At 51.9% G+C, this 19,202-nt stretch overlaps 1 protein-coding gene across 17 annotated transcripts in view; it reads right to left on the reverse strand.

Moving 5' to 3' along the window:
• The window catches only part of Mcf2l (MCF.2 cell line derived transforming sequence like), a 142,968-nt gene that overhangs the window by 45,980 nt on the left and 77,786 nt on the right, over positions 1-19,202 (reverse strand). For all 17 annotated transcript variants that reach the window (XM_048456201.3, XM_048456199.3, XM_048456196.3 and 14 more), the window contains 2 exons: positions 12,201-12,284; positions 7,069-7,183 (listed from right to left, as the gene is read on the reverse strand). In XM_048456201.3, coding sequence (XP_048312158.2) covers positions 7,069-7,183; positions 12,201-12,284 — 199 coding nt within the window. The remainder of the gene's footprint in view (positions 1-7,068; positions 7,184-12,200; positions 12,285-19,202) is intronic.

Genomic DNA, 19,202 nt, shown 5'->3' on the forward strand with positions numbered 1-19,202 from the left:
TCCCCAGCTCTACAATATGTAAGGGGGGGGGGCTTCCCAGGCAGGCACCTGAGCTAAATTTGAGGACCAGGAGCTCACTTTATGCAAAAAAAAAAGGTCTCACAACTGTTGTTTCAGGAGTTTTGAATTTGCTGGAATCTTCTGTAAGGCCACTGTTGCTTTGAAGGTCTGATGTCTTTACCACTAGGCAGCAATGTGATCATAAAATGACAGGGCCAGGGCCAGGCTCTGTCCTGCAGCTGATGTAAATGCCCAGTTTCATATTTCCCCCAAGACCTAGCTCAGCAGGGATCTTCTTGTGGGACCCAGCAGGAGTAGGAATGCTTCTGTCACCTCATATTGGCTGGGGGCAGCAGAGGTCCTCTGGCCCCATCCCAACTACATAAGACTCTAGGCTGCACAGAACACTGTCTTCCGGGCACGACATGACTGCCCCCTCTTTAGCTCAGAGCACCCATGAGAACCCACAGGAGACCCGCACAATGTCAGGTCTGCCATGCGCACAGATGGAGCGGGTGGGGATCATTGAACTCTCACCTGAGATTCTGGGCAGTCCCTTCCTCCTAACTCCTCCCCACACCCTCACTGTACATAACCCTGTCCCAGTTCCACCATGATGCAGCTGCTCTGGGGTCACCCATGTGTCTATGAGAAAGGCCGTCATTCGTTGCAATGATTGATAACCTGGACTTAGATAGGAATCTTGTCTTTGGCTTGTCGTTGGTCCCTGTGGTGTCCCTGGCGTCATCTCCCCAGGGAAAATTAATCCTATAGCTCACCTAAGTAGGAAGCGAGGTGTGGTGGGGGAGGGGGGTTGTTAACATTCAAGGACCGAGCAGCAAGAGTGAGTGTTAAGGCTGGGTTACCGGAGCCAGCACTCAGGACCCAGGGATTGGTGGAGCACCGGGCAAGTGTGAAGCGTGCCCCTGTGGTACCTGGATGAAAGGAACCAGCTCATGAGGTCAGGAGAGGGTGTGGGGGCCTGGAGAGAGGCAGCTAGTGGTGAGCACAGATGAGACATCGCTGGCCAGAGGGGACGTGTTCCCTTGATAGTGTGTGAAATTTGTCACTATGTCTGGGTGACACTGGTGTTTAAGAGCAGGTCCTGGAGTACAAGATTTACAAGCTAGTTACAGGAATGAAAGGAGGCGGGGAAGTATGTGAAACCAGGGCAGGTCGATGGTTTGACTAATGGCGCCCTCATGTGGTCAGCATGAAGCTGCACATTCAGTAGGGTCTGGAGCTGGAACATTCCCTGACCTCTGGCCTCCTACCAGATGTCCAGGCCTCACTGATTGAAGGCACAGCTGGCTGTCTAGGGCATCCCGAGAGCAGAAAGGTACAGAGTTTGTGAGGATCCAGCCAGGGCACAGGGGCAGCTTCAGGACAAGAGGGCCATCTTCCTGAGGGGATCCACCTCCTCTGGGCTGCCTGGCTGGCTTCTGTGGGTTCAGAAGGCTTGAGTCAGTCAGCAGACTGACAGCTTCACTGACTGAAACACACAGGACCTGGTCACTTCTGGGCAGGAGCAGGGATGGGGTCACGGAACTGGGTGGTCCCCCTCCCATCCATGGGTGTTATTACTTATGCTTGGCTCTGGGCAGGTGGCCCCAGTCACAACGTCTCCCTGAAGGCACAGGAATGTGCTGGTGGCTGGCGGAGGGTAGGGGGACACGTGATCAAAGCACTCCTGGTGTTGGGGGACAAGACTAATGGAACCCATGATTCCACAGCAGCTATTGAGCTCAGTCCGCCTTTCTCTGGATATTAGAAGAGAAGGGGAATCAGAGAGACCCTGCTGGCTGAAAGAGCCTGAATCCACCCAAATCCGACCACCTTGGCTAAGCAGCCCCTGCCCTCCCCTTTCCCTCAGCCTCCCAGAACCCATGGTCTCTCCATAGAACGCCTCTATAATCTCTGCCGAACTTCTGGAGACCTGAGCTGGTCTGTGCTCAGAACCAGAGCTCATCACACCTCACAGAGAAATCGCTGGTGTGCGTGTGTGTATGTGTGCACGTGCATGCATGCATGTGTGCGTCTGTGAGCATGCGTGTGCGTGTGTGTGTGTGTGTGTGTGTGTGTGTGTGTGCGTGTGTGTGTGTGTGTGTGTGTAGTAGTAGTAGTAGCAGCGGGGGAGCCGCCACTCATTGTCTCCATTGTGGCTGTAGGCATCTTTGGTCTCCTCCCTGAGGGCTGCCCAAGGCTGCCAAGACTACCCCTCAGGCAACTTTTTTCTACCCTGGACCGTGAGTTCTAACAAGCAGTACTCTGGTGCATGGGCTTCCTCTCAGCCATCGGCAGCTCCCTGGACAGCCAGCTAAGGGTGGTGTGCGACGGGAATGAGGAAGGCCTCCTTATGGGACAGTGACACAGCCTCTAGCAGGGTGACGGCTGCTGTCCCTCTCCCAGGACAAGTGAGCAGGAGAATCACTGACCTTGGCCTTGAATTTGAGGCACAGGCTGTAACATGACATGCATTGCAGACTGCAGCTGCCCAACATGGCAGGCCGTAGCTATGTGTGAGCAGAAACAACTATTTTGTTTTCATTTTAAATTTAAGTGGCCACATGTGGTCAGAGGCTATCATACTGGATGACAGTGACAGATTTAAGTGGCCACATGTGGTGGTCAGTGGCTATTGTGTGACAGTTACAGATGTAAGTGGGCGCATGCGGTCAGCGGCTCTCATACTGGAAGATAGTTACAGAGAAAGATAACTAACACATGATTAAAAGGAGGTGGCCTCTGGTGGGGTCAGGAGAATGTGACCCAGGGAGGCATAGGGACAGGACCTCATGAGAAGGTCACTGCAGTATGAGTGTTCAAGGGCAGAAGTTGCAAGGACTCTGGGAAGCCTCAGAGGCCCCCAGTGCTTAAAGCGCCAGACTTCTTTGTAAATCTAGCTGGTGTAAGAAGCTGAGTCTAGAGCCCTCTGTGAGAGCTCCGAGGAGGGAAGTTAGGTTCATCCACGCAAGAGTGGAGTGGCCCTGACTCTCCGCAGTCCTCTTGGCCTGGAAGCCACACACTGTGACCACTGAGGTAAGCATTACACTGTCACCACAGCAAGGAGGATGTCCTGGCTAGATTTTTGTCTGTGCGACACAAACTAGAGTCATTTGGGAAGAGGGACTTTCACTCGAGAAAGTCCACCATAAGATCAGGCTACAGCCCGGGCTGCGTGACATTTTCTTATTGATTGATGAGGAAGGGCCCAGTCCACTGTAGGTGGTGCCATCCATGGACTGGTGGTCCTAGGTTCTATAAGAAAGCAGGCTGAGCAAGCCATGTAAGCAGCACCCCTCCACGACCTCTGCATCAGCTCCTGCCTCCAGGTTCCTGCCCTGTTTGAGTTCTTGTCCTGATTTCCTTTAATTGCAAAATAAACCCTTTCTTCCCCAACCTGTTTTGTTTTGTTTCGAGACACGTGTAGCTTTGGAGCCTGTCCTAGAACTCGCTCTATAGACCACGCTAGCCCAAGCTGCTTTTGACCATGATGTTTCATCACAGCAGCAGACCCTAACTAAGACAGAGGAGCAGACCTGGATACATAAGGCTCAAGGAAGCATCACCTGGGTAGAAATGTAGGCACTGTCATCAACAAGAGATGGAATATGAAAACCTTCTCATCTAGCATGGTCCTTCACAGCAGCAGGGCCTCAGCCATGAACGCACAGGCTCCAAAGCCCCCTGTTGTCAAGCAGGTGCACTTGGCCTGTTTACACTATGGGCACCAATAAAAAGGACTCCATGCTGCCCAGCACAAATGGAAGTGAGCAGTCCTGAGGTTAACCGATGCTTATCTGTGGCTCCAGTGGGCGGGCGGGGGGAGGGGGAAGCTAAAGCAGAAGTTGCATGTGTAACACAGGCACGGCTGTGGTGGGGCACATGCATGGATGCACACACTCTCTACCTGCACACTCACACAGCCATGGAAACTCCCATCTGGATTCATGGCAGGAAGAAGGCTGTCTTGGGGCCACGCATCTGGCTGCTCTGGGGCCTGCACGAGTGGGCAGCAAGGGAAGGTGAAATAGGCATTCTAGAGACAGCACCCACGCAGTATGATGGAGCTTGAGGCTCTTAGCTGTGCTTCTGACCCTTGCATTTCACCTCATATGGTTCTCACAAGCTGCATATCATTTCAGTGAGCATGCGTGTCTCTGCACACTTGTGAGCATGTGTGTGTGTTCACGTCTGTGTGCATCTGCCTTGTTCATTTCTACCTGCATGTTTCAGCGCATGTATGGTGTGTATACATCTGTACACGCAGAAGCATATGCCAACACCTCATCCCCAAGGGCATCTGGGAGAGAAGCACCTGTCTGTCAGCCTGTGTGATTGGAGAAGCTTTGAAAATGGAGATTCAATGTGCTACAGGGGAAGGGGGTCCAATACCCTCTGGCTGCTCCCAGCCCTGAGTGAAAATTGCCTCCAGGTGATTTATGACCTGCTTAAGAGCAAACACCTTCCGCACTCCACCTTGAATTTGTGATGTACCTGTGTGTCTTAGCAACAGCTTGAGTTGCTAAGGTTTACAGCCTTCAGCTTCAGGTTTGTTGATGAGGCAAGGCTGCCCATCTGTGGTCCATGAGCAGCCTGCTCCCGAGAGCAAAGATACCTGGGAACTCTGCCAGTCCCCTTTCCATCCAGGTCACTAGATATCCTTGCCGGAGGACACTGGCCCCTTGCCGGAGGACACTGGCCCCGGAGGACACTGGCCCCGCAGAAGTACCCAAAAACCATGGCAGCAGAATTTCCAAGGAGCCAGTGGCAGCTACAACAAAAAGAACCCACACTGTGGCCACCAGAGATGGGATTTTTCTCTGATCAATATTATTCCCAGGGGCAGCAACCCTGGTATGATTTCTTCTTTCCCTTCAATATTCAGTTTTTTCTTTTGTTTTTACTACCTCTTTGCCATCTGCCCCATCTCTCTGGAGTCTTGTATGTAAACCAGGCAGGTCTCAAACTCGTGGTCTTCCTGCCTCAGTCTTCTGAGTGCTGAGTTTACGGTAGGAACTCTGCTGGGATCCCTTGAATATTTTTAAAACTTACAACTCGACCTGATTTGCTTTGCTTCCCCACATGGTAGAATGTGTACATGTGCAAACATGGAAATGCACCTATGTAAAAATGTATGCAAGTATGTATATAATGTGTATAAGGATGAGCACATATGCACAAATATGCATAAGTGTGTATGAGCACGCATATGTGAACACGTGTTGGAAACACACAGGAATGTGTGTGCACGTGAGAGTGTGTATGTGGGAGCACAGGTATGAACCCCTGCATATATATACGCATGAATGCATCCATTTGTGAGTATGATCATGTATAAGTGTACAGCACATGGGTAAGCATGCATGCTGGCCTGTATGTGTGTACATGTGTGACGTGCATGTGTGTATGTGTGTGCATATGCACATGGGTGAGGATGCATGTCTGCACAAAACCTTGGTGGCCTTACTTGGACCTGGAGGTGGTCAGGGAAGCTAGAGGACTACCTTGGCTAGTGTGGGGTGAGTGAGGCCAACTCCAGGATTGTGAGTCTGTGGAAGAGTAGAATGACTGACACTCAAGCCCTGCAAACTCTGCAGGAGCATCTACCAGTGGGCTCAGCTAGCACTAGCTCAGCCTCGAGGAAGAAACGCACGCCAGGCTAGGATGAGGAGGATGCTCCAGTGTCTGCTCCCTCTTCCTCTCCATTGGGCCACGTTCAGCAGCACATCCGGGTCCCTGTCATCTTGGGGTAGAGCCTACGGGCTTCCCACTCCTGTCACCCAGGCTGCCTCTGTGACCTCGCGGACAAGCTAAGCAGGGGCTGTTTCCAGTTATCCTCTGTTCTTCTATATCCTGTCAAACTGTTCTCAGCGGAATCCTAACATGCTGGCATGAGCTGATAATCACAGAGGGGACAGGAGGAGGAGTGGAGCTACTGCTGATGACCAGAAGGGACAGCGGAGGGGAGTGCCAATGACGGGCACAGCACAGTGCTGACCTGGACACCCATGAGCCATCCACAGCCACCATGTCTGGAGGTCCCTGCTCCTCAGGTCCAGCTCGGGCTCACCTCTACTTCCTGGCTCAGTTCTATATCCCTTGGCACAGAGATCTTCCCCCACCCCTGGGGACACACAGGGCTCTGTTTTAACTCCTCCCCCATGTTACCCACTCTCAGCCCTACCCACCAGCCCACACCACTCCTAGCCAGGCCCTTGCTCTGGACTCCAAACGTAAAACGGGTCAGTCTGGACCTGCCACCTCCACTTGGATGTCTGAGCAAGTCTCAGATGAAACACAACTGCTTCCTAGCCTCCCTCAGCTCTGTGACAGACCAAAGAACAGCTCTTTAGGAATCCCCGGTCTCTCAGCCTCAGCCTGGGAACCGCGGACACATTCAGCCTCATGAGTTCTAGGCCTCTCTGTTGTCAGACTGCCATTATTAGACTACCTAGACCACAGTGTGTAAATCAATCTAAGAAATCCCCCTTTATAGACATTCATTCTATGGGTTCTGTACTCGAGGGTGTCCTGTCTACTATGACCACCAAGTGGCTGCAGCTACTTCTGATTTTCAGTTTCCAGCAGTTGCCACGGGGGACCACATCTCTCTTGCAGGTCGATGACCTCCTTGGGACTGCTGACCAGACTGGCATGGTGGCCAGGCTCTGGGGTACACTGAGCCTCAGATGCAGAGGGTCTTCCTCCACAGACAGGACCACATGGAGATACTCAGGAATGGAGAGAAAGACTCCCTGTGGATCTCCGAGCCCAGAGGGGACAACCACTAGCGACGTTTTCAGAAGAGAAAAGTGATTGTATCTTGCTTTCTTGGAACAGGGCTCACTAGTAGCTCAGGCTGGACTTGAACTTGGGATCAAACGTTGGGATTTCTACAGTTCCAAGTAGTCCAGGGAAGAGGACAGGCCCAGTGTCTGTAACAGAGGACTCTGCCCTGTGGCTCCTCTCCTTCGCAAAGCCCCACCCTGTTTCAGCCCCCTGGAGTCTCAATCAAACAGTCAATAGTACGGAACCGGAACCGGCTCTGGCTTCAGCAGCCCCTACCTGGGGATGCTGGTGAGATAGGTCATGACATTCTGGAACTCCTTGTCCGGGATCTCACTAAAGGCCGGGTAGTCAGGGAAGGTGATGACCGGGCTTCCGTCCTGTCCCCGCCCACCTGCAGAGGAAAAGGGCAGATATTCAGCAGAGCCTCCCACAGAGCGATGGAGACTCTTCAGGGATGCTGGGTGTTTTAATTAACCCTCATCAAAAAAGCTTGTCTTTATGGCAAATGGAGACCATCACAGAACACCCCAGCTGGACACAATGCAGAAATCAATGGATTGTGGGGAGCCCCACCCCCAATGGATACATTTACATCACATCCGCAAGAGCTACAGATTCTAACAAAACACCAACACCAGGTATGAAACTCCCTTCGAGTTGTTGGTCAGGGGTGTTCAAGGGATTCTCAAAACATTATAAGCTGTTGCTGTTGTCTTTGGTTGCCCCTAGAGGTGGAAGGTCAGCCCCTTTTCTTGGAGACAGTCACGCACCTCAGATACAGGACCCAGAGGACCTGAGCAGGATATGACCTGAAGCTTTCTGCCTGAGGACCAGTTCTCATGGTATGGGAAGACAGAATGCCAGCCTCCAAAGGAGGGTAAAGACCAACAGTCGTCCCCAAGTATGATGCTGTAAGTGCAGGAGCTGTGTTGTAGACACATTAGTTGGCCACAACAAAGACCAACATGGCACCATGCGCAAACCTGATGGTGTAATAGTGGCATGCATACCCAGGAGGTAACCAACAGCTCTCTATGAGGACATAGGTCACTCAACAAGAGAGAAACCAAGCCTGGTACTGGAAACCTAGCCAGCAACCTGTGGCTAGGAAAGCCATGGACCTTGGAGGACAACCTACAACCCCACTTTCTAAACAAGCGTAATTCCTAATTACATTCTGAACATTTATTCTCGTACCCACAAATAAATATAGTTCTCACCCCATCAAAGAAACTTCTCTTTGTGGCAGAGACCATTACAGAACACCACAACTGCTCAAAATGCAGAGACCAGGAGAGGGTGTGGTGCCTAAGTGCCAGCTGGTGCTTCTACAACACAGCTTCTGCACTTACAGCCTGGGGTCACTGTGAAAAGAGGGTGGAAAGACTGCAATAGCAAAAAACAAACAAACAAACAAAACAAAACAAAAAAACCCAAAATTTCCTGCAATATTCTGTCTCTTAGAAATGTCAGAAAAGCTGTACCCATGAGGTCTCATCAACCTGGCCGCCTAAACAAGGCCCAAACAATGATGGTATCAATGGACACTCTAACATGGAAGAGGGGAAGCTCAACCCTGGATGAAGAACTATAGGCAACTGGGGAGTGCTGAGAGTCAGAGAGATATTGTCTTCTCCAGGATGGAGCCCTGGCCCCCAGCTGATTATCTAATGCCAAGCAGTCAGCCTGGAGATCATACACATACATGTAACATCATATAGGCTGAGAAGGCTGCATGTATGTATTTAGGAACACACATATGCATGTGTGTCACAACAACTAAAGAAAAGAGCAAGGGACGTGCATGGAAGGGATGGAGGGGGGAAAAGGGAAGGGGATACGGTGTGATTATAATTTCAAAAGCTAAAAAAGAACTTAAAAGGCATAGAATTTCATGAAAGGATGAAGGCGTCCCTCTGAAGCTGGATATTCATTTTAAAAGATCAGGGAATCATAAGTTGATAGAAGGCTTTGTGCGTACAAAGGATTTTACACACTGATTTAATAGTTTTTACAGATATTCAGGTTTTCATCTATTTGGTGTGCTAAAACAAAACACCAACTCGTGGCTTATAAACAACAGAAGCTTCCTTCTCAGAGCTTTGGGGGCTAGAAGTCTGCAGGGCATCGGCAGACCCAGTATCTGGTGAGGGTGTCCCTACTTGCTGTACCATTGTCATAGACTGTGTCTCCTGACACCACCTCCCGAGGGTCGGGCCCCAACACTCATGGAGGCCAAAGCAGCAGCCAGCTAGCTCAGATGCCACATGACTGTGGCCTCTCTAGGTATTGTGCAAAAGCCAGGGAGCATGCCCGACTACGGCCTCTCCAAGTGCTGTGCCGGAGCCACTGAGCGAGATTCTGCTCTTCCACCTTCCAGGAGCTGCACTGGTTATTCCCACTTGATGGTCTCTGAGCGCTCAGGACCCCCGGGCAGCTGTCCACTTCTGTTTCTCTTCATGGTGATTCTCAAGAGCAGAGACTGCCCCAGGCTGACTGGGATCAGAAGGAGGAGATGCCCTGAGGGAGCCTGCCGCAAACTCAGCCATTGAGTGGAGAGGGTGTTTTAGGTCCCTGAAACACTGCACAGGACCTAGGGCAGCCTCATAGAGAGAACTTCAGGCCAGCTGCAATTCTGCCATTAAAGCTACCACAGGGAAGACATGGCTGTGAATACCGGGAAAGTGAGGCACCAGCAGAGGCGAGCAGAGGCGAGCAGAAGCCGTGAAGCCCACGGGACCCCAGCATCAACGGGCCAGTCAGGAGGTAGCTGCTCTGCCAGGCAGAGCGATCTCTGCACATTCAGCTGGAGGGTTGGAGGGGCATCCTGCCCCAGACTGGATGGTCCCCAGCACTAGGTGAATCTGTTGATGCATCTTCATCTCAATGTGCTTGCTGAGTGACAACCATTTTGAGGGATGGCCACACCAGGGGGTCAAGTGAAAGGCCTGCTTTGTAACAAAGAACATGGATTCATGCAGTTAAGAACAAGTTCTTTGCCAGCCTAATTTTGGTCTATGGCAGAGGAGAGAATAAAGTGTAGAATCCTACACCAGTAGGCACTGAAGTTCTTAGTTGACTATTTTGTCTTCCATCATATTCATAAACAGTGCAGTAGATGGGAGAACAATCCAGGGTGGTTTTAAGTATGAAGCTGTGCCTTCCAGAGGATGGAAATGGACAGGCAGTAGAGCAGGGGGTTTTCCAAAGCATGAATGCGGCCCAGGTGCAGTAAGAATGCAGATCCTCAGGTAGGGCACCTGGGTCTTCTGGTGAACGGGGCGTGGGAACAAGAGGATGATGGAGGTGCCTGCCTAAGTCTGCAAAATGTCTCGGGAGTGAGTCTCCATTAATGGTGACAGAAATACAGGTGGCCCGGCTTGGAGGACAGCTGTAGAGAGTCAAGTGTCATATTTGAACATTTAGAGCAGATCTGCCCACACTTGGGCACAAAGGACACCACCATTTATCAGCTCACAGATGCCAGCTTGGCTCAGCGGGTGCTCCGAGACTCAGGTCAAAAACATGTCCATGGGCCATCTCACGTGAGCTGGGAGCTCTTCCAGGCCTCCTCGGGTTGCAGCAGTGTTGTTCCCCCTGGTCCTCCTGGACCCCAGCAGGGCTGCTGTCAACTCCTAGGCCCCCACACTTGTCCCCATCAGCGGCCCCTGCACCTTTGCAGTTGGGCAGATAATTGCAGTTCCTTAGACTCTCCGAGCAGAGTCAGTCTCTGAGGGCACGGCAGAGAAAGCCAGGTTCGGCAAGGGACCTTAGCTGGTGAGACCTGGCCTTAACTTCATTGACTAAGTAACCTGGGGCTCCCAGGCTGTGGAGAGGTGAACATGCAATGGGGCTCCCAGGATCTTACCTCAAGTACCTTAGACCCCCACATGGGGATATACAGGCAGTTCATAGTTAAGGTTCAGGCCTATGACCTGAGGCTGGTGGGGCATCCATATAGCTAAGTCTGGAGGCATGCCGGGGTGATGACAAGGGAGAAGCCGAGGAGACGAGAATTGAGGTGGGGAGGCAGACACTGTGGCTGTTCACAAGCCTTTTCTGAATCTTTCACTCCAGGGTGATTCTCACTCCTGTCCTCTCAGGGGACCTGCTTCTTCCTTCCCCTTGAGGAGACCCTTCCCAACAGAAGCTGTGGCCTACCTCATCAGTAGACCATCTCAGGAGGTTCTGCTCTCCTGCTCACCTCAGATGGCCAGACTCCTCCTAGTCAGTGATGTATACCCCACAAACTGTATTTCAAGTCCACTCCTGTCCCACATCGCAGAGCTTCTGGAATCTATGTGACTGGAACATGTTGCATCTTGACCACAGACCAGGAAAATCAGAGGAAGCTTTGTGGGGTGGGATGCTCCAGAGGCCACAGATATGGACAGTTGCTCCTTATGTGGCTAAGGGGTGTGGGGTTCCAGACTTACTAGAGCAGACACCCTGACCTGGGATCTGGAGGAAGGCTCTTAATTGGTCTTGTCAATAGACACATCTAGGCTGGAGGGCAGTGACCACATGCTGAGGGCACTCTTTCCATCAGCAGCTGGAACTTTGACACGAGAGTTGTCACAAGGGTGGGCATGCACCATAGCTGCACAAGGTGGGACGGACCACCTTTTTCAGCTTGGTCAGGTTCAAGGCCATTGCTTCTGAAGTAGAGTTTAGGAAGCGGCAATGGCAGTGCCAAGGAAGGTGCCTAGGGAGGGATCCCCCAGCCCTGGTCATAGAAGGCACCAAGGCCAGTGGGACTCACATCCACTCACTCATGAAAGGACCACGCTCCAGGAATCCCGGTCAGGAGCGCCCAGCTCACCCAGCTCTAGATGCTGACAACTACTCAGCAGCCTGATAGCCAGGGCGCATTTAGGCATGTCTCTTTAACCTTCCCGTGCTCAGTCTGTGTTCAATCTGGGATGTTCCATGAGTCAGAAATAATCCAACTGTAGGACACAGAGGGGCCTTTGGGAAGTGACTTCGGGACTTCAGGAAGTGACTAGGATTCACTACCAGGCTGGGGACCCTTGATTGGGTCCTAGTGGCTTTAGAAAGAGAGACTTGATGACACAGACACACATGAACATGTTTGCATACATTCATGTACCCCACCTCTCACCATGTGATAACTTGCATGGCACTGGGATTCTGCCAGCAAGATCACCCCAGCTGCATCCCTCAGCCTGGACCCTCAAATCTGTGAGCTAAATACACCTCTTTTCTTGATGACTCGTCTAACCTGAGACACTGTGGTGAACAACAGAACACAAATGGCCCTGCCACCTCCTCCCCACCACCAGACACTTCACAGACAGCAACAAAGCACTGACGGATCCAGGGTGGGCAGTAGCCCTGGAGACTGCCCCTTTTCCAACCCTGGGCAGGCCCAGGCTTCTGGAACTCACCAGACAGGTAGGCAAAGCGCTTCTTCAGCTGCTCCTGGATGTCAGCGGCACAGAGCGGGACGATGTCCTGGTGCATGATTTCATCTGCAGGAAGAGCAGACACACTGTTACTGTGAGGAGACCTGGCCTCTCACTCACTGGGGCCCTGGGAACAGCCCTCCCACAGGAGCGTTGGAACAAGCTACAAACACCTAGGGAGCCGTGGTCACGTGGCTGGAAAAAGGCATTTCAGTTTCCAGTGAGCAGAGCAAGCCTTTGTTTCTCGCACAAATGCTCTGCGCTGAAAAGTTCACCATTAGTTTATAAAAATGTGTCTAAGGGTCAGAGAAGAAAGGAGGGAAGAGGGAAGAAGGGGAATATGGAGGAAGGGAGTGATGGAGGAGAGAGGGGGGAGGAGAGAGGCACCAAGTGAAGAGGGCAGGACCTGAGTCACAGGTAAACAAAGTGCCTCCTCCCCTTCTTTGGCAGAGGTGCTGGCACCTCAGGGCTCTCACCTGTTGCTGGCTAACAGGGACATCTGCCATCATCACAGACCTACGGCCACTACAAACTGCCAGATGTGCAGGGTCCTGTGCCTGCCTGCCCTTGGTCCTACCATGCACCTGAAGCTCCTGGGACTGAGACCTGGCTCATAGCACATAGCATTATTGTACGAGAAACAAAGGCTTGCTCTGCTCACTGGAAACCGAAATGCCTTTTTCCAGCCACGTGACCATGGCTCCCTAGGTGTTTGTGCTGGTGGCTCTGCCCTGATGCTCACTGTAAGCCACAGATGAACATGGGTGTAGATAGACAGCATGGCAGCTGTCCCAAGATGGCAGGGACAGGAAGGACCCGGGGGGAAGCCAAACCACCAGGCCAAAGGTGATGGTTCTTAGCACAAGGCAGGACAGTGTTGACAGTCCTGACAGACATTCAATGTCTGTTAGATCTGTGACTCACATTGATCACTGGCAGGTGACTTCAAAAGTAACTTCTACCCCTGAAGACCCAGGTCACAAGAGGACAAGAGAGTGGGCTGTGGAGACACCATAACCTGGAAGCTCACATGGAGTCAGTGGGTATTAACTGTACTGCTCTTTGGTGCTTCAAACGCCTGCTGGTAAAACTTGTGACATCAGCACACAGGGACTCCACACTGTCATGGGAAAAGAGGTGCCAGGGATATCATGTTTGTCAGCGCCTTGGGGAACACAGCAGTGTCACACGAGGAGAGGGCAAGAGACACTGCTTCCGTTAATCACACTGCGGACACCAGCTGGCCCCACATGTGAGCTCAGCACACAGAGGCCAACATCACCCAGACTTCTCGGCAATGAGAATTAATGTGTGGGGAGTGCAGGCCAGAAAGAGCCACCCACCGAGACATACATCTTTAAGTTCTGAGGAAATGATTTAGGGTTTGTATACATAGAGCCTTGTGTGAGACACTTTGGGTGTGGTTCATCCTGCTGTCAGGTGACAATGTGTGAGTTTTCCAGGGGATTCTTTCTCTGAGTGGTATTAACTACAGCAGCAGGAAGGAGGCTCAACAGAGCCGCTCTCAAACCCACTTCTGACTTCTCAAACCCACTTCTGACTTAAGGGGAAACCTTGTAAAGGTGATCAAGACTCTTCCTGAACTCCTGAGAAATTTGGGCGCTGCTGGGAAGTTTATGGGTATCGCCTTAGGTAGGCAATTTCTCCACAGCCAAGAATTGTCCATATAATGGTTTCCCAAACCAGTGATGAGTTGATCCTTGAGCTGGTCAAAGCTCCCCAGGACCTTGCCATGACCCTGGGACCTCCTGCCATGACCCTAGGGACCTCTATCAAAGGACCACAGACCTGGGCCTTTGAAATTCTAGGCTGCACCTAGTCCCAAGGCGGGGGGGGGGGGGGGGGGCGGAAACAGCAGCGTTGTGGTCCTCGATGGATATTCCGACAGAATCCCCCAACTAGATTCCATGAGTTTGTAAATGATGTTGTCCCCTGGGAGACACATCCCCGGACTGGCAGGCTCCAGTGTCGTGAACTCAGCCCACCTCACAGGCTCTGTTCCATGCCTTGACCACCTGATAGAGATGCTTCCAATGAAAGGGATGGGGCTTACATATGGCTGAGTTCCACTTGGGGTCACCCAGGGGCCTCCTGCTCACCTCTCTCCAGGGACTGGGCTCAGTGTATTGTTGATGCACATCCAGCCTGGGTCTTGGCACAGTTCCCCCAAGAGGTACCCATCCTGTGGGCGGTCTGACTGCCATGGTGCCTGCCTGAACAGGGCCTCAGTCCTCACCCCATAAGCTACCACATGCCCCCACCATGCCCATAGCTGAAGAGGCCATGATACCTGGGTTTCTTCCTTTCTCAAGCTCATACCACAGCTGGGACTGGTTGCTTAGTGCTTGCCTTGAAAATACAAGGATTTGAGTTTAATCTCGAGAACCCCGTGAAAAAAGTCAGGCCTGTGGATGTGACCTTGTGAGCCAGACGCTGGAGAGGCAGAGACAGGCAGGTCCTGGGGCTTGTTGACGAGCCTGTCTAGTCTATTTGGCAAATTCCAGGCTAATGAGAGACTGTCTCAAAATAAGCAACAAAAGGTGCTCTTCAATTGATGTCCCCTGGCATCATCCCACAGGCATGTGCACCAATCAGCACACATCTTTGCACATACATGTACACACATGTGACATGTACACAGGCATAATATTACATAATCTTTATAGTGTGTGTGTGGTGCATGGTCACCGGAAAGCCCATAAGGACCCTAGAGGTGACCGCAAGTACTGTACAGCCAACATGGGAGTTTGGTCTTTACCATCCCAGGCCCTAGAGCCCAGCAGGCTGGTGACATTTTCCCCTGCATTATAATCTTTTATTCTTTTTGATGTTTCTGCAGCTAACGAAGGATGGTGAGTCTGTGCCTTGAGATGCAGGCTTTTTCAATCTCCTCAGCCAGTCTAATTTGTAGACCAGAGGTAGGAAAAGTATAGCGAATTGTGCTGCTGAGGCTGGGTAACAGGAAGCAGAGTCCCGGAAGGTGACCTGGGCAAGAAGCAGGTCACCCCTCCCTTAGTGGTCAGAGGCCAGACAGGCCAGCTTTCACAGAGCTCCTCTGTGTGAGCACAAGGAGGTACAGACAGCACCCCACTTCGAGAGACCCTGGCCATGACCCTGCCAGAGTTAGAGAGGCAGTTAGGAGGGGCTTCAGGACACAGGGACAATAGACAGTCTGAGTCCAAACCCTCCCAGGCTCCACGGCACTGCTTCCCACACCCCAGATTCCTGTGTCAGGACACAGGAAGTAAGGAAAGAAGGCAGGTGTTCCCGCTCTTGAAGTGCAGCCTGGGTGGGTTGTGCTCATATGGCCTTTCTAGGAGTGAAGGGGCCATCACCTTATACGAGACACGTGAAGAATGCCATCTCAGTCCCGCTCAGTTTGGACTGAGGTCCAAAGGGCCTTCAACTGCTCAGTCTAACGCACACAAAGCTGCTGCCAGATCCTGGACTCTTTGGGTATCCAAGTCCACATAGGAAGGGCCATTCTTTGATCTCTAGACATTTTTTCTGTTCTACAAAGTTATGCAGCTGAAGCAAAAATCCTTACAAACCAACTCAAGCTGTCCTCACTCTAGCAGGCTTCGCTAAGGGCGCCAGGTGGTGAGATTCCTACACAGTCTCAGGCAGTTCCAACTACCCAAGGGGCATTCTGACCCCTGCTTCTGCCACCCAAGGCCAGAGAAAGGGACAGTGACAATGAGCACCTTGGGGCAAAGTAGGCTAGACCTGGCACTGGATGGCACCCTGTGTAGGGAGGGCGCTGCTGTCAAGTCTGAGCTGTGGGTTTGGATGAGAAAGCTCTCTTTGCTTTGTAGGTGACTCCGAAGCAGAAGAAAGGACTCCCTGGCTGGCTGCTGCAGGGAGAGACGCCTTAAGGTCACATAGTAAAGTCTGTTATTTGCTAATTATCCCCTTTTATTTATAGCCAACAAAAAGCCCATCCCCAATGGCTTTTGCTCACTGTCAATCAAGCATAATGCTTCTTTTCAAAGTCCAGGGTTGAAGGTCGAATGGGATTACACCATCAGTCATCCGGTGGGAGATCGGGCCCCCATCAAGCCCCTCGGAGAGCCTCCAACCACAGACATGGCCGTATTCACAGAAAGGCGACACGAGGAAGGCAGCTGGGCAGAATAAAACTTAAATTCTGTAAAGTGACGCTTGAAGTGACAGACTTCAGACGCGCTGCATCCTCAGGATGGCAGGGCTGTGTGAAGCCACAATGCCAGCAGGCCAGTATTGTCACTCGCTGGGACAGAGGGCAGACCCGTGACATGTGCTAAGAGCTACTGGCCAGAACTGGCAGAATTATTACATTCTTAGTCCCAGTTGTTTTTTTAATTAGTCATTTTGTTTATTTTTAAATATTTACGCACACACACACACGCACATGCACACAAACACACACACATGCACACACACACATGCACACACACACACACACACGCACATGCACACACACACACGCACACACACACGCACATGCACACAAACACAGCAACTGAATCCAGTGCCACTAACCCTCCGTGTCCCCTTGATCTTAGAAAGCAAGTTCTCGAAAGCTTTAAAACTGAGGACCACAATAAAGATGGAACTTGAGGGTTGATAGGGGGAGCACCTTGAGGGCAGGAGGTTTGCCCCTCAGATTCACTCAGCAGAGAACCAGGCCAGCACGGACTAGAAGCCATTGATGCCTGCATGCCACAGGACATCTGAAAACCACGTGGGTAACACAGTTACAGACTGGCACAGAAGATTACAGCACCCAGCGTGTTGTCCCCAGCTCTCCCTCCCCCAGGTATCTTCAATACTAGCCCACAGTTTTCGGTTCAGTGTGTGGGAACCAACTTGGGAGGGAGCTCATTAGTGCAAGGCGGGGAATCCACCAACTTCGCATGAACACATGTGGCATGTGCTGTGTTGCTCACCCCACGCTAGGCATAACCCTGTGGCAGAAGGTCAGGGGTTAAACTCTCACCTTTCCAAGGGCTGTACTTTTGCCCAGGCAAACACCTGCCCAAGCATTCACACCCTGGTGTGTGGGTGTCACTATGCCTGGTGGTTTCCAAGCCGGCAAACACTCCTTAAAGGAACACTGCACTTGGAAAGCTTGCTTCGCTCTCACAGGAGACACTGTTCATTCTCATCGAGGCTCCCACAACTGGACGTAGCTGGCAGGCATGACTGGCAGTCTTCTTTGCTACATGAAAGTTGTCAGCCCTTGACCTCTGTGGCCACCACGCCAGGGTCCAGCTCCCATTGTGACATCTCTAGGGTCAGGTTCATAGAGTATCACCTCTGCCTGTCCCACAGAAGTCTCTGCCATGCTCAGGAAAGACAAACATCACAAGCAGAACCATCCCACACCAAGCACCCCGGAGCAGTCTGAGACATCCCTGGGGGCTCATAGTTCCCATCCCCAACTCTTCGGCCTCAGCCTTGGGAGAGACCCCTAAAGTAACACAGTGTTGGGGGCAGTGCTGCTCAGGTCAGCCCTATCAGGGAGTAGTCAGCACTTCTAGGATTCACTGACACACCCACTAAGCTATCACCAGGGCAGCTGAGGGAAAAGCCCGCCCTTTCTTACATCTACCAGGAGAGCCACTGTATACTGAAGTCTGCAGGAATCTGTTCCCACAGGAAGAAAACACAAGAGAACGTGGGGGTCCTTGAGCTCCAGTGTCCCAAGCAGTTAAATTACACTTCAGTTGGTTCGTACAGGAAACTGTTCATCATAGCAGCAACAGCAGCAAGTTCTTTCTTGTTAATGAATTCAACCACTACAGGCACTTAGGAGGTAAGGCTACCCCTTGCTTGAGTAAGACAATTTGCCCAAAGACACACAGTGATGCTTATGCGATTGCAGGGTCAGTGTCATTGAAGGGTAGGGAGAAGCTGGCTAGCTTGAGACTCCAAAGTGAGGACCCAGCTGCAGGGTTTAGAAGCAGAAGCTAACTAAGGATGGCATTTCTGAAGCCAAGAGGGTTGGACAAGGGGAACTTGGAGGGGAGCAGCCCCTCAGTGTCTCCCCATGGCCTGTTCAGGGGCAACACGCACAGCTTAGCTCTCTCGGCAGCTGATTCTCTCCTAAACCCTTCGTCTTTGAGTCAATGGTTGGAGAAAAAGTTTTACCATCTGTAAAGGAAGTCTGTCTAATCTGGGATGCTTGTATCTTTGATCAGCTCCTTGCCACAAGCAGGAATGGCTAGTGTCCAGGGCAGCTGTCTCCAAGCTGTGATCTACAGCTGTAAAGATGCATGGGAATGGTGTGTAGGGTCAGGGTAGAGGGGTATGGGAGCAGGGCGTGGCAATGGAGCCTACAGATTAGGATGTGGAGGGTGGAGGGTGGAGGATGGGAACTGGGGGCTGGGGCATGGGCCTCCACTTCAGGTCATGGCTGAGGGAGCCAGGATGGCAGACAGGAGAGAAAGCAGCAGAAGTTCTTCATCCCAGGGCAGACTCTGTCCTGACCAAGAGGAGTCAAGTGTCCTGGGCATGAGTTCTGGCTTGACTGACAGAAGCTAAGTGACCTTGGCCATTGGTCCCAGTGTTTCATCACTGCCATAGAAACCCTAACTGAGACAACTTCTTGGCTCTCAGAGGCAGTCACAAAAACAAAAACAAAAACTTGGATTAGCGTGGCCTCTCCCTTTAGGGGGAGCAGCGGTGGTGACGTGCACATCTGGTGGTGGCAGACATTTACTCATTACTGACATGTTGGATGAACACCTGCCTCCGCCCTGGTCCACGTCTATGGTAGTATTGCCTGGGACCACCTACCTCTCCACATGTGTTGTGGGGGTTTGCTATCACCCTAGTGCTGGCAAAACAATCAGGTGATGAGCAAGGTCATGGCCTCTGCCTCCCCGGGGGTGGCTTGCCCACCTTCAGTCTCTGGAGGTCCTCAGATGGAACCTGGGTTTGGAACCACTAGAGGATGCCTGATGCCAAGAGTCAGAGAAG

Source organism: Myodes glareolus, chromosome 23 (genome assembly GCF_982192425.1).
Source record: "Myodes glareolus chromosome 23, mMyoGla1.1, whole genome shotgun sequence".
Lineage (NCBI taxonomy): Eukaryota > Metazoa > Chordata > Mammalia > Rodentia > Cricetidae > Myodes > Myodes glareolus.